The sequence below is a fragment of the Metopolophium dirhodum genome, chromosome 1 (genome assembly GCF_019925205.1).
Source record: "Metopolophium dirhodum isolate CAU chromosome 1, ASM1992520v1, whole genome shotgun sequence".
Taxonomy (NCBI): domain Eukaryota; kingdom Metazoa; phylum Arthropoda; class Insecta; order Hemiptera; family Aphididae; genus Metopolophium; species Metopolophium dirhodum.
The window spans coordinates 143572415-143588102 of NC_083560.1; the positions used below are offsets into that span (position 1 = coordinate 143572415).

The 15688-nt window shown below is 26.8% G+C and overlaps 2 protein-coding genes across 2 annotated transcripts; both read right to left on the reverse strand.

The window, feature by feature from the left end:
• Positions 1-7476: 7476 nt before the first annotated feature.
• Positions 7477-8165, reverse strand: LOC132933024 (uncharacterized). Its single transcript, XM_060999362.1, has 3 exons — positions 8044-8165; positions 7745-7947; positions 7477-7633 (listed from the first exon to the last, which is right to left on the reverse strand). The coding sequence occupies exons 1-3, from the start codon at positions 8140-8142 to the stop codon at positions 7477-7479; spliced, it is 459 nt and encodes a 152-aa protein (XP_060855345.1). The 5' UTR covers positions 8143-8165.
• Positions 8166-10331: 2166 nt separating this feature from the next.
• LOC132935153 (uncharacterized) lies at positions 10332-11982 on the reverse strand. The gene is made up of 4 exons (XM_061001618.1): positions 11262-11982; positions 10901-11023; positions 10646-10842; positions 10332-10540 (listed from the first exon to the last, which is right to left on the reverse strand). Exons 1-4 carry the CDS (start codon positions 11295-11297, stop codon positions 10384-10386), a joined length of 513 nt encoding a protein of 170 aa, XP_060857601.1. The 5' UTR covers positions 11298-11982; the 3' UTR covers positions 10332-10383.
• Between the last annotated feature and the right edge of the window lie 3706 nt (positions 11983-15688).

A 15688-nucleotide genomic window follows, 5' to 3' on the forward strand; every position in this document is an offset into this window, starting at 1 on the left:
CTTGCACGGCGAATTCGCTGACCAACGCACTTCCCACAGTCACGTAGGCCATTGCGTTATCCAGCGAACGCACATATCGCATACAGGGTGTCTAGTATATACAGGGTACAACACTTTCCTTTACATACAACTTGCGCTAAAAAAAAAATCAAAAAAAAAATTTTTAAAATAAAATGATGTATAGAATGTAATAATCTTTACATTTTGTGAAAATTTCAAGTGCCTATAATTATTATTAGTTTTTAAATTACAACAAACTAAGAAAATCGTTCTTGAATATTCGTGAATATCAAATGTCAAATTTCAAACGCTCATAAAAATTGTTTTTGACTTTTTTTCTTTTTGGAAAGTAGGAAAACTTATGAGGAATCTTTTTTTTAAATTTTCAAATCTTAGGTTTAAATAGAAAAAATGAAATGAATTTCTAAATCCAAAAAAGTTTCGAATTTTCGCAATTTGTACGTATTTTTTTCGAAATTCTAACTTTAGACGCTTATAAAAAACAAATAATATAAAAAAAAATGCTCAACTTTTTTTTTTAATTTTCACTAACAACAAGTTATGAAAAACCTTGTATATAATTTTTTTGACGGAGCGAAAACATTTATATCGACATTTATAAAAAAATTACCGAAAACTTTCTATACTCATATTTTACCTATTTTCTAAATTTTAGTTGTGTCTGTCCAGGGGCGGATAGGGCTATTTTATGTTACCGGGAAATTAATTCAAGCCCATGTCAAAAAATTATCAGCAGCGGGAAAATCACGATCAATTTTTTTCAAATCATTAAGAGTTTGAGTTACCATTTGGTGGGCAGAAACTAAATTTACACTATAACCTTGAAGGTATTTGGATAATCTTATATAATTTTAAAAGATTATGAGCATTGAACATGAAGTCTGAGGGCCCAAACTAGCCGGACGCCTAGTCCGCAATCCGACCCTGGCTATACCAACTGCAATGATTATAAGCTACTATTTATAATCAATGATTATTATACGTACTAAAATGTCATGTATAATTAACGTAAACGTAAACGCAAAAGTATTTTTTTCATTATTATTTATAATTATAAACCAATAAAATAAACTATTTTCTAATTTGTATATAGTTTGATATTATATTATTGTTTGATAAATAACATTTAAAACATAAAATACGGTATTGAGACTGGGGGCCCCATAATTAGGTACGGACAGGGGCCCACCGGGAAAATCTCGATTTCCCTATAGGCCTATCCGCCCCTGTGTCTGTCATTACATTTTGGAGCAGTAAAAGCGATTCGATTTTCAACATCAGCATTTTTTTTGGTATAAAAGTGAATGTAGTTGGTACTTTGGGAAGTCAAAAGTAGAAAATTCCCAATAGTTTTTAAACGCGTTGGGGAAAACAAACAAAACATTAAGGAAAAACGGTAGTTTTTACGCAAAGTAAATTTTCGGAAAAATCAATTTTGTTTTTAGGCGAAATACCAAAAATGACTACCGTAGATACATGAAGTTCTTACCAAATATTTATATTATGTAAATTTCAACACACTACATAATTTTTCAAATATTTTGATTCTTTTTAAAGGTGTAAGAAGTTTTTGGTAAATTTGTTTTTATAAATTTTGATACAAAATTTTTTGCTTGGTTAAAAGATTGAACATTTAGAACATGGTTTCTAGTGGGTTGTTAGAATAGCAATTCAAAAATATTCAAGATACGTCATAAGCACGAACGTTTTTTTTAGATGCATTTAAACTTTAATGTTCATATTTTTACAACATTTACAAAAATTCAACAATTTTTCAAACTTATTTGGCGTTGAAAATGTATTACATTGTTCAATTAGCTAAAGATTCAAAACTTGAAACAAGGTTTCTTATAAGTAATTAATATTGTAATCAAAAAATCTAACTAATTTATTAGCAACATTTTTTTTATAGATATTTTAAGTTCAAATTTTGAGGAACTCAAATATTTAATCGAAGAAAAATGATTTTAGTTAATTTTTTTTTAACATTAAAATTTTACCTATGGTAAAATAAATTACTTTAATAACAATTATATCATAAATAAATAATAATACACTTAATATGCACTCAAATAATGCACTTGATATTGACTGACAGACGTCTTCGCTCAGAATCGTTTTTCGTATGCAATGATTTATCATTGAATTCAAATTTAATAAATCTTTTATAGTGACTTACTGGACAATTTCTGTACAACAGAGCGGTATCCACTTACCTACCTTTTTAATTATTGTTCATAATATGTATTGCAGTTAATTTATTATAAAAAGTTGTATTTTCTATAATCAACTGAAATTAGCAATTGAATCAAAATGTTCACTTTAAAAAAGTGGTAATCTGAAAGTGTTAAAAAATTTATGGTAATGGTACCTATACTTATTATAGCTTATAACTTTTATAAAATAATTATTTTAATTATTTCAAACTTATTTTAAAATGTGTAAACCACTGCAGTAAGTAGTAGGTTAGAAAAATATGATTTATGGTATTTTAATTTAAAATTAATAGATAATATGTCTGAGAAACGTGGTCGAAAACGTAAAGTTGAAAGTGATGATATAGATGCAGAGATCATAAAATGTAAAAATGAAATTTTGTCCCAAGATAAACAAGGTTTGTAATACAATGTTTATAAAATTAATTAAATACTGATTATCATATACATTTTATATATACATTTTAATAATATGCGTTGTTAGTTAATTTATTGTTTTACGTTGAAACTTTGAATAGGAATAGCAGGTACTAAAGAAGATGTTTGGAAGACAATATCCGAAACAATTAATAGTAATTATGGTACGACTATTACTCCAGCCTCAGTAAGGATAAGAGTAGCATTAAATAGAAATGGACTCATGGAAAAATTAGGGTTGCCAATAAAGAAAAAAATTGCATCAAATACTTTAAAGCGTCATGGTAAATTCTATAAATTAAGTTAAAATGTATTTTTAAGTTATGCTAATTAATAATTCAATTTATAGATAAAAATTATCCCACTGATAGTTCCTGCAGTAGTGATGAAACAGATAAAATAATTAACAAAAAAACAGTAAATTTTGCCATAACATTTTCTACTGAAGAATGGAAATGTATATCACCAAGACTAAAATCTTATAACGAAAAGAATGGCTCACGGGACTACTTAATTTTAACACCATTTGAATGGAGCAATGTAGTACAGGAACACTTTTTTTTACATACTGGATTGCCTTGTCCTATATCTTTTAAAAAAGCTAGAGTGTCCGAGTATGGAGAAAATTTTGTTACTGTGCATGGTAGATGTAAGGAGTGTAACTCCATATTGCAAGGTTGTGTTAAAGAAGTGCCTTCATTGAATGCTAGGTAAGTAAATTTAAATCAATTGCAAAAAAATGTATAAAACAAAAGTTTCTATAAATTAAAAGAATTTTTTTGTTGTTTTAGAGTTGTTATGCAATGTTCATATGTGGGCCAATTTGATGTACTTCATTCAAAAAAACGACGACTCATAGGCTCTGAAATGAATCGTGTCTTGAATGCGACAAATGTTCTAAAAAAAAATGCTTCTGTTTATATTCGATCTGAAGCGAACAGACTAATGAAAGAAGGTGAGCTTTTTGCTTTCTTGAATTTTTAAGACGGACTTATAATATGCAGCACTCAAATATATACCTATTACTTTTTTAACAATTTTCTACAACTAATACCGAGCAAATAAAAACTCACAGTACTTTCTATCGTATATTTATTATTTATACACATTTCTTGATTTTTGGTTAATCGTAATTGCTATCATTAATAGTAATTTATTTTACTATAAGTTATATTATGGTAGGCTGCATTCATTCACAAAGCATTTATTTTAATATTATCATTTATTATTATATAGTTAGCATATATTTTTATAATATATTTTTTTTAAATAGATACTTAGAAATTAATGAAATGTTTAAATAAGCTTTTTCTTTGAATAACACAAAATTTAGTTAACCTATTTATTGACATTTGAAATTTTTTATTTATTTTTATAAAATTTCGACAGAGAATTGTTTGCTCGGTCAAAATTGTTCATAAACTATTAAAAAGTATCTTACATATTTGAAATCATAGCTGCTGGGTGTAATCGTACAAATCAACTGGCTTCATTAAGAAATAAAATTAAACAACATTCAGAAAGCAAAGCTCATGTGTTAGCTGAAAACATATTGAAAAAAAGCTCAGACAAAGTATTAGATAAAATGTTCGAACGTATATCTGAAGTAGAGATTGATTCCAATACGCGACTTTTTAGAACTGTATATTGCTTGGCAAAAAATCACCGTCCCTTTAAACAGTTTGAAGAACTTGTTCAATTACAACAAATTAATGGATTGGACGTGGGATCTTCCTTACATAGCAGAATAACTGCCACTCGAATGGTAAACGTCATTGCAAAGGAGATGCGCAAACGACTTATTTTACGCCTTATACAGTCGAATTCGAAATTTACCATAATGATTGACGAATCAACAACGCTGAGTACCAAATGTACACTAATTTTGTATATTTCATCATATTTTGACGTAGAATCGCCCGTAAAAAAAATGAACAAAATATGTAACATAATTGTGATTGTTAATAATTTGGTCCTCAAAATTATTTAATTTTCAATTTACCCGTATTAACAATATTTTCTTTTTCTACCAATTCCATACCATCACTCAAGAAACTTGAACACTTTGTGCTTAGTTTGATATTGTCATAGACATCAATAGCGTTTGTAACGTTTGTTTTGTCTTGTTCAGTTACAAAATCACAATCGACACCCAAAGTATACTCTGTATCACAGATAACTAATAAAAAAATGAACAAAATATGTAACATGATTGTGATTGTTAATAACTTGGTCCTCAAAATTATTTAATTCTCAATTTACCTGTATTAACAATATTTTCTTTTTCTACCAATTCCATACCATTATTCAAGAAACTTGAACACTTTGTGCTTAGTTCGATATTATCATGGACATCAATGGATTTTTTAACGTTTGTTTTGTCTTGTATAGTTACACTATCATAATCGTTACATAATGGATAAACAGTATCACAGACAACTAATAAAATAAATAAATGATATATGTAACATAATTGCGATAATTAATAATTTGGTTCTTAAAATTATATAATACACAGTTTGCCTGGATTAACAATTTTTTCTTTTTCTACCAATGCTGCATTTTGTACTGATATAGTTATTTTATTCGATTTATTTTTTATTTTGACTTCTTTTTGTCCCTTTTGAAGTTCATCAATATAAAATTGTACATCTTCTTTAGCTTAAAATTATTTAAAGTAGTTTTAATTAAATATACTGTATTATACACTTATAATAAAATTATAACAATTTATATTTACTTCCTCGTTTTAATAATTTTGCCTTGTACTTGAATCCATCAGACCATTAAATCATTTTATAAGTACCAATTGGGAGATTTCACACTCGTTGTCCACCTATTTGCCCCTCACACAAAAATATTTACCGTATAGCATTTTACAGGGAGATTTCACATTTTTTATCCACGAATTCTCCCCTTACACAAAATATTTACCGTATTTTAAAATTACAGGGAGTTTGCACACTAAAAATCGGTTTTGCCCCTTACTCAAAAATATTTACCGTGCACACACCAAATTTTATTTTTCCCAACAAACCTTATTATAAAACTGAAATTATAATTACATAAATATTACTATATATTCACATTTTTTTTTCATTTAGGTTGGTTTCACTGTAATTTATCTAATTAATGAATGTCTGTATTTTTTTTTTAATTTATATACTTTTGAGTTATAAGCTAATCATTTTTTATATTCAGTCGTCAATGACCCGTCGTTTACTCAAGTTGTGTCTCATTTTACTTTATTTTCTTAAAATTTCATTAAATTGTTTTACAATTTATAAATTTTTTTCAAAAATGAACTTTCAAAATTGTTCAAATGAGTTAATTAATTAATTAATTAATTAATTAGTTTATCGTATACGAAATAATCCGACTGCGGTTCATCCAGAATTTTCTTCGTTTTCATCAAGATTTAAAACATTCAAATTATTCTCAAAAAATACTTTTCAAAATAAATATACATTTTCTGAATGTGGTTTAAAATATTCAGGAGTGGATGATGTCGTAGAATGCTTTTGTTGCGGACTTATTCTTCATAACTGGGAAAGGCTGGACGATCCATGGATTGAGCATTGCAGATTCAGCCCAAGGTGTTTATATGTGTTATTAATGAAAGGTAATCAATATGTTCAAAACATATTAAGTAAATATTGTAAAACCAAACATATTTGTAATTGTGAAACTGGGTCATACGATACTGTTTGTTAATCATGTTTTTTTATTATATTATGTTATAGTAAATGAAAATAAATGTTGATTTTTTAAAACAACTTATATGTGTTAATATTTGATTTAATATCTCGTGAACGTATAGCCTAGTGGGTTAGCGCGTGTAGCAATAATTTAAATGTTTTCTGGTAACAGGTAAGTATATGTAATTCTCCCCTCTACTACATGCAGTAGCCGACTATGCTATACGTTCACATTTTTTGCATTTTTTTTTTTTTTTTATCTATCAAGTTTAGTATATAATACGCTTGCAAAGTAAAAACGCTTTCAGTTTAAAGTATATCCCTCATCGGTTATATTATATCAAATTTTTAAAAAAAATAATTACGTTTATAGTTTAAAGGTTTTTTAATTATTAAAAAGAAAAGAACTTTAATTTGTTATGGGTCTACCGGTAATTGTGTCAAAATCGGTATTTGACATACGTCCATTTGGTAAGAAGAGTGTTACGGTTGGACTATTAATCAGCAAACAAATTTCAATTATTGTGTTATTAGAGTGTAAGTTAACGAAAAAAATTATTACATTAAATTTAGAGCAATGGTGTACGCTCATGTCTGAATCTAATTACATTTCAATTACTAACAACTTACATACCAGGTGTAGACGTGTAAGAATTACTGAGAACTTCACATATTCAATTAATGTGAAGCAGAGTTCAATAACCTTGCATATAAATGATGATTATATTACACTCTCGCATATAGATTTCTGCAGACTAAAACAACTTCAACATTGTGTCGACCTTTATATCGCAGAAAAACAGAAACGTCTACCGAGTTTTCAAGCAACATTCGATGCAGCTTACGAACTGATTAAAAACGATGTCCGTGGTTTGCCCATCAGTTGTCAGAGAAACGAATTCACAAACCAGTATATACAGAACTATGATTTTAGTTATTATTCTCATCTACAAAACGATGACACTTCATTTTTGTATGAGATTTTACAATTTCATTTTAATGTAATGTCTGACATGATTTTACAGGACTTAATAGTATGATATAATACAAATTCATTTATATTTATGTATTGTTTTTTTTATTAAATAAATAAAAATATTTTTATACTACATTTTTTTTTTTTTTCATGCGGCTAATTTATTTCTAATTGTACGAAGTTCAGGGTCTTTCAAAATTACATCAAATATAACCTGCATGGTCTCGTTTAAACTGATATTTAAAGTCTGATCTTTCGACTTGTCCGATGTCGTCACCTTGACAGATGCCTCAGAGTGTCGCCACCTGCAACATAAATTAATTATTCAATCAGCTAAGCAGTGAATAAAAACTAATGATTTTTTTCATTTAGCAATAGTTTTTTAATTAAAAAATAAACCAAAGTCTAGTCTTTACCTTTCCTTTGTTGGGACGTTGTGAATATTCGCACACTTGTAATGTGTTATCGTCCAATAATCCGTTGGCTTTTCGTCAGGATTAAATTGACTTTTGATGGTAGCCAAACCATCTCCCTGACGAAAAGTGACAGAATTAAAAATCTCTTCATCAAATTCTTCCGCCCGCAATTTCTCTTCGAGAATTTCTCTGTATGATGAACTCTAAAAAAAAAAAACAAATAAATAAATTCATGCCATAATTCATAACCTTAGAATATTAGATAAAGTATTAATATGATAAATTATTATTAATCTTACTGTTTTCATCTGTTTTTTTTTTTGTTTTTTTTTGTCTATTGTTTTTTTAGCCCCTCTTTTTAACGATGTTTTGGCCTGCTTTGAAGTAGAAGGCTTCATTTTTGTGTCCAGGGACTCAAATTCGTTCTATAAAACATAAACTAAGGTGAATAACTATAAATGTATGAGTGGCTTACAGCCGATCTCTAAAACAATATTGAGCAACGTTACAGTAACACTCTCACTATTATTTAATTTTAATAGTAGTATATATTTGTATGTTCACAGCCAGCTTTTCCACGGTAAAAATTTTTTTTCAAGGGGGAATGTCCCCCTTGGAGCACTCAGATTTACCGTGTAACACATTTCACACTGATTGTTAGTAAATTTTACCTCAAAAAAATGTACTGTATTTCATTTTTACTCATGTTGGTTACACTGATTTTTTTAATAATGATAAAAACATTATTTATTATTTACAATAATTTTAAGCTGATTGCTGATTATTTTTTTCATATTCAGTTACTAATGATCCATCGTTCACTCAAGTCGTGTCTCATTTTTCTTTATTTTCTCAAAGTTTTATTAAATTGTATAAGTTATTTAATTTCTTCAAAAATGAATTTTCAAAAATGCGCAAACGATGTCCAGTCATTGGTCGATCAAATACGATTCAATTCAACGCCAGCGTATCCAGAATTCTCTGCATTTGTATCTAGGTTACGATCTTTTAAAAGTTTTCCTCCAAATACCGGTCAGAATAAGTACAAGCTCTCAGAATGCGGATTTTACTATATCAATCTCGATGACGCAGTTCAATGTCATTGGTGTGGAGTAATTCTACATAGTTTTGAAATCGATGATAATTGTTTTATAGAACATACCCGATTCTCACCAAAATGTTTATATGTATTATTAATGAAAGGTAATCAGTTTGTTCAAAAAGTCTTAAGTAAATATTGTAAAACCGAAGTTATTTGTAATTGTGAAACCGGTTCGTACGACACCATTTGTTAAATCATGTTTTTTTTATATAATATACTGTTTATAATATTTGCTGTATTGAATAAAAAAAAAAAATAAAAAAAAATTGAATGTTTTATCTTAAATGTTTTATTATTCGATTTAATATCTTGTGGACGTATAGCCTAGCGGGTTAGTGCGTATATAATAATTTAAAATGTTTTTCAGGTATCAGGTTAGTAAGTATATGTAAATTCCCTCTCTAGTATGCACTAATTCGCTAACTGTACGTTCACATTTTTTGCATTTTTTTTTTATCCGAGTTTTTAGTATATAATATGACTGCAAAGGAAAAAACTAACAGTCCAATGTATAACTCCTAACAGTTATATCCTACTTTTTATTGTGTACTTTTTTAGCAAAAAAAAACTTCATTATGAGTCCACCAATAATTGTCTGTAAGTCTACATTCGACATCCGAGCTTTTAACAAGAAAAGTATTACAGTTGGATTACTAATTAATAAGCAGATTTCAATTATTTTATTATTAGAATGTAAACTTTCAAAGAAAATTATTACATTAAGTTTAGAAGAATGGTTCACACTGATGTCTGAATCTAATTACAATTCAATTATTAATAACCTAAATACCAGGGTGAGGCGTGTAAAGATTACCGATTCCTTTTCATATTCAATTAATGTTAAACAGAGTTCAATTACCCTACATCTAAACGAGGAATATATTACCTTGACACACGTAGATTTGTACCGGCTTCGTCAATTACAGAATTTGATTGATTTGTATGTGGTAGACAAGCAAAAACGTTTAGCAAATTATCAAATTACTTTCAACACTGCATATGACCTAATTAAAAATGATGTCCGTGGTCTGCCATCCACTTGTCAAAGGAACGAATTTACCAACCAATATATTCAAAACTATGATTTTAATTATTATAATCATTTACAGAACGATGACACATCGTTTTTATATGAAATATTACAATTTCATTTTAACACATTGTCCGATATGATTTTACAAGATCTAATAATATAAAATATATAAATATGTTTAATTATTATTTATTTAAAAAATAAAAACTTTTTTATTCAATAATAAACTTGCTTTTTTTTCTTAAATTACATGTTACCTTTAATCATAAAGAATAGTTTTAATGCGTTTTAGTTTCAAATTTTATGTTTTCAGTAAATAAGTAGATTAAATTTTGATAGTACAGAATTGATAGCAATGTTTCAATTAGAAATTTTTTTTCTCAGACATACTATATAGTTTATAGGTTTATGTTTTCCAAGACCTTTGAGTATTGAACAAATAAAAACATACATGTATAATAATATTTTGTTTTATTAAATGAAACTCATTTTTCCGTATAATAATCAAACAACCGTCTTGCTTTTAATAGTTTGACGCTTTGGATCGGTTAGTAATTTATCAAATATAATTTGCATTGTCTCATTAAGACCAGTATGAAGTGTTTGATCTTTTGATTCGTCGGTCGTGTACAATCTAACAGTAGCTTCACTGAACTTCCATCTATTACAACAAATTATTTTATTTAAAAACAAAAGAAGTAAATAAAATCAGTAAAAAAAAAAACAGATTCAGCAATAGTTTTTAAATTTAAACCAATGTATTTACCTGTCCTTTACTGGTACATTCTCGATGTTAGTAACCTTATAATGACTTAGCACCCAAAGATCCTTTCCTTTTTCTTCAAAAGGCGTCTTTATTGTCACAACGCCATCTTCTTGTCTGAATGTTAGCGAATTAAATACTTCAACATCAAAATCTTCTGATCTCAAGCGTTCGCTGATATTATCTCTGTATGATGCATTCTATAAAAAAAAATAAATTATTTATGCTATCATTAGGAAAAAATATTATTTTTATTACCATTTTATTCTGCTTCTTTTTCATAGGTTTTTTAACACTTGTTTTTTCTGCAGAACGTTTTGATCCAGGTTTTGTTTTTGAAAAAGACGGTCTTATATCAATTGATTCGCTAAAATGTTCATTCTGTGAAACATAAAACATAGTATATTATTTTTTACTGTTTTTTTCCATTATATATTTTTTTCTATGTCCCAAGAATTATACCCAAAGCGTTGAGTAATGTTACGATGCACTTCCAATATACTATGTTATAATCAGTCATTTAATATTATTTTAAGAATTATAACCATAGCGTTGAGTGGTGTTACGACCGGCCTCCAATTTTCTATGGTTATAAGATATTTAATAAGTAGTTACTAACCTCTGAATCAGTTGAAGCAATTGTACGGTACGACATTTTATTTTGGTAGTATTTCTGTTGAACTGAGCTTCTTGTCCTGGGATGAAATCTTGAAGACTGGTGAATATTAGAGAATACCCTCTGTCTTTTATACACAGATTTTTACCACTACTTCAATAATTAAGTATACAAATGGTCATAGCCTTACATTATAGAAACCTGCTAAAACATGAACATACAGGTACAACAGCAAAATCACATTACATGACTTTAAATTGACGCTAACATAACCTATCCCAGCCAAATGTTTATGACATTCACCTTTTACCATGGTCAATACCCTCCTTGAATAAATTTCTACAATAACCTTACCTTAGATGGGTGCTGAAACATGTTCATATACAACAGCAAATTACATTACATGAATTTAAATTATTACAAACAGGATTTAAAATAAATTAGAATGTATACATTCATTCTCAAAAACCAATTACATTATATGAATTTTAATTGTTGCTAACATAACCTGTCCAGCCAAATGTTTTCACATTTACTAAATGTCAATGCTTAGAATGTATACATTCATTCTCAAAAACCAATTATATTATATGAATCTAAATTGCTGCTAATATAACCTGCTCAGTCAAATGTTTTCACATTTACTTAATGTCAATGCCATTATAATATTAAAACAGGATGTAAAATAAGTTGAAATGTTTAAATCCAACACAAAAAATTCTAATGAGAGAAGAGAGGGTTATTTTCGGGTATAAAACCCAGAATTTCTTAGCTTATCGTCATCAGTTCAAGCAACAGCAGTTCCAAGAGCAGCCAGCAGCAGAACAGTCTTCTTCGCAAAAACAACAGCCAGCCAGCAGTTTACCAAACATCTTCAATAGCCAGTCAAAAGATTGTCAAAACAACTCTAACAAATAGACCAGCCATCATACTTAGAAAAAGTACCTCAATTTCTACAAGCTATGTAAGTACTTTTTTTTTTTATTGTTATTATTTAATTTAACATCATACTTCTTTTTTTTAAAAAATAAAATAGAATAATAACAATTTATTGTTGTAATGATAATACAGTTTTATAATATTACTATGGGTATTGAGTGTTTAGACTTAAAGATTTTTTTTCATAGATTATTTAAAATAAAAACATTAAAATAGAAGTAGTTGAAAGACGGTTTCTCAACTCTCACTTTTAGTCACTACTATAATATAAGCTGTTTTCTTTTTTTTGTTAAGTTATGATCAAGTAACAATAATACGTTATAATTACACCATAGAGTAATAATACTAAAATGAATTACACCACGTCTACAGTATAGAAGATAACTGATGTACCATACTATCATAGATTTACATAGATAAGATAGAACATCGGGCTTATCATTCATCAATAATATTGATAATTATTACCTAACCTCAAAAATCTTTAATAGTCAATCTCTTTCATGATAATTACTATAGATACCGTTATCTAGTAGTTGTTGCACGATACCTTGTTTTTATCAATGTTAAAATACTATAGCTGATTATAAATATTTGTTATAGATAACGTGATTGTTGTATTACACGTGTAATATTATCTTACGTAAAATGTTTTAATATAAAAAATTTTTTTTATTATATTAAAATATTCAATAATGTTTAATGACTGTATAAAATATATCCTAAAACGTATATTATACACATATATAAATTTAAATTATTTTTTCTATAATGTTTTTTTTATTGCTTTTACGTTAAGATTATTCGAAAGCTGCTGTCGCACGTTGATAGTAAACACGTAGTTGCTTTCGTGACAACGTAATGTTACCGTACGAACTCTACGATAGTTACAATCGCCCTATCTACTATTAACTAACATATAAATTATCACGTTTTTTTCTATTATCGTGTGACGTAGCTTCACTAGCAACTAAAATTTTATTTTTTATGATATAAATGCTATATTGTCTAATTTTTAAAGTTTTTTTATTTAGCTTTGAATAATATAATTAGTTATTATTATATATACGTATATACGTACATTCGTTGTTTTATAAATAATCGCTTTAATAATTAGATTTATATAATATTTTATATTTTATACTAATGTATTTAGTCAAAAATTACAGATAATGAATTTTTGGCATTCATATGATTTTTGTAATGAACAAATTCAATATTATGGAGAACAAATTGTAACCTTAACGAAGATGATTGATGAAAATAAGATTAAAGAAAGATATGAATATAAAGATCTCAAAAAAAAAATTAAAAACCTGAAATTCATTATTTATTTAAGTAGAACAAACTCTAACCCAAATTTTTCTTATATAAAAGATTTAAACGCAAAATTAGTTTTATTAAGAGAAGAAAAAATGGATATATGTAAAAAATATAGTGATTTATATGTTACGAATTTTCGTAAGCGAGAACACTGTTTCGGTAAAAGGTTAGATTTTATTACAACAGCAGAATCTAAGCGCGAAAGATTTAGATCAGGTTAAAATTTTTTTTTAAAAATTTGTTATGAATAATTAGTAATAATATTATAAGTTTATATTTATGTATATAGGTATTCAATGTAATTTTCTTTTTTTGATTAATACATACAAATTTTTAATATAAAAGTTAAAAAACATAAAAAATAGAAATATGTTGGAAATAAATTATTGTCATTAATATGCATTATTTTTTTTTATCTGGCAGATAGTTTACAAATTCTATATAATTTTTCCAGATTTTTTTTTTAAAAAAAAAGAAAAAACATGGAAGCCAAATCGTTAATTCACGAGCAAATCATTCAAATATTGGAACAGCAAAAAGAAAATGATCATGCTCAAGATGTTGACGAAAAAATGTTCTATTCCAATATTAAAAATATTAAAATAAAAATTCAAAAAGCGGTGCTGAAAGAAACCAGAAAAAGACTTATTGAAGAAAAACAGAATTTAATAAACGAATTTAAACATTTAACATATATAAATTATTTATGCGAGAAAAATATTCAAAAAGGTCTAAATAATTTATATAGTAAATTAGATAATGTCGAATAATATTCTGTTTTTCAATAAATAATTAAAATATTATTTTTTTTTTTGTTATTATTTATTATTTTATCATATAATTATTATTGTGTATATAAGATCTGCTGGTATGATAAATGTTTTCAAATAAAACTAATTTAATAAAAATGTTAGGAAAAGTGGTTTAGATTTAAAAAACGTATCAATTAGTTAGTTTTTGAAATTCTATGTAATTTTCAGAATCATGAACCCAGAAATAAACGTAATTAAAAGCAGAATTCTAGCAGCAGAACAGCAGGTGCGTGACAATAAACGCTATTATATCGAGAAACGGAAAGCATTTCGAAAAGTATTTGTAAAAATTAATGATAGTATGAAGAAAAATTCATTTTTTAAAAATAAATTGATAAATGAACATAATAGATTCGAAAACTATTCAAGTGAATGTAAAGCAGATATTCAGTGTCGGTTAACAGAACTAAACAATCGGTTAAGAGAATTAGAATCTGAGTAATTTCTTATTATATTAACCAATTCTTTTTTTCTTTGTAATAATTTAGAATTAATACTTTTATTATATTTTGAAAACAATATTCTGAATTGCTTGCATAAGATTTAAAAAAAAGAAGTTGATGTTATAATAAATTTACAATATTATGATTGCTTTTACCTATGTTTTTTTTTATTTAATCTATTTTTTCAGTTTCATAATGAAAAGAAAAACGGTTACAAAACACGAGCGAATGTCATCTTCTGATGAAGGTTTATTTGAAATCAAGAGATTTAAGAAATGTTCAAAAACATTTTTGATTAAGAATACTTTAAATTTTATAGACTACACGCTTTTTTTTAACTATGTTAGAGATAAATTAATTTTAAAGTTAAAAGAATCATGTTTACAATCATCTATAAAATTTAATTTACATGTGGATAGCGTATACGAAAGAATACTCACTCAAGAAGTTCGGGACATAGCTTTCAAAACTTCTAATACACTTGCATGTAATTCATCCGATTTCAATAAATTACTAAATGGAATGTTCAATAAATTATTATCTGAACAAGACCAGTTTTTAGCGAAAGGATCTGGGTGGTCCCTTAAAATTATAGATGTATTACAATTGAGAATTAATACAGTGAATCCTCTCAGAGGAGGAACGTATCTAGATCTACCTGAATATATAAAAGATAAAAGAGCAATTATAAATGTAAAAAATAACGATGCTAAATGTTTTAAATATTCAATACTATCTAAGTTTGATAATCGATCGAATAAAACTTATTTGAATAAGAAATATTTTAAAATGTTAGAAACAAAAAGTGGTTTAGATTTTAAATGTATTGATTTTCCAACACCAATCAGTCAGATGAAAAAATTTGAATGTACAAACGATGTATCAATTAATATTTATAGTTTAAATGATAAAA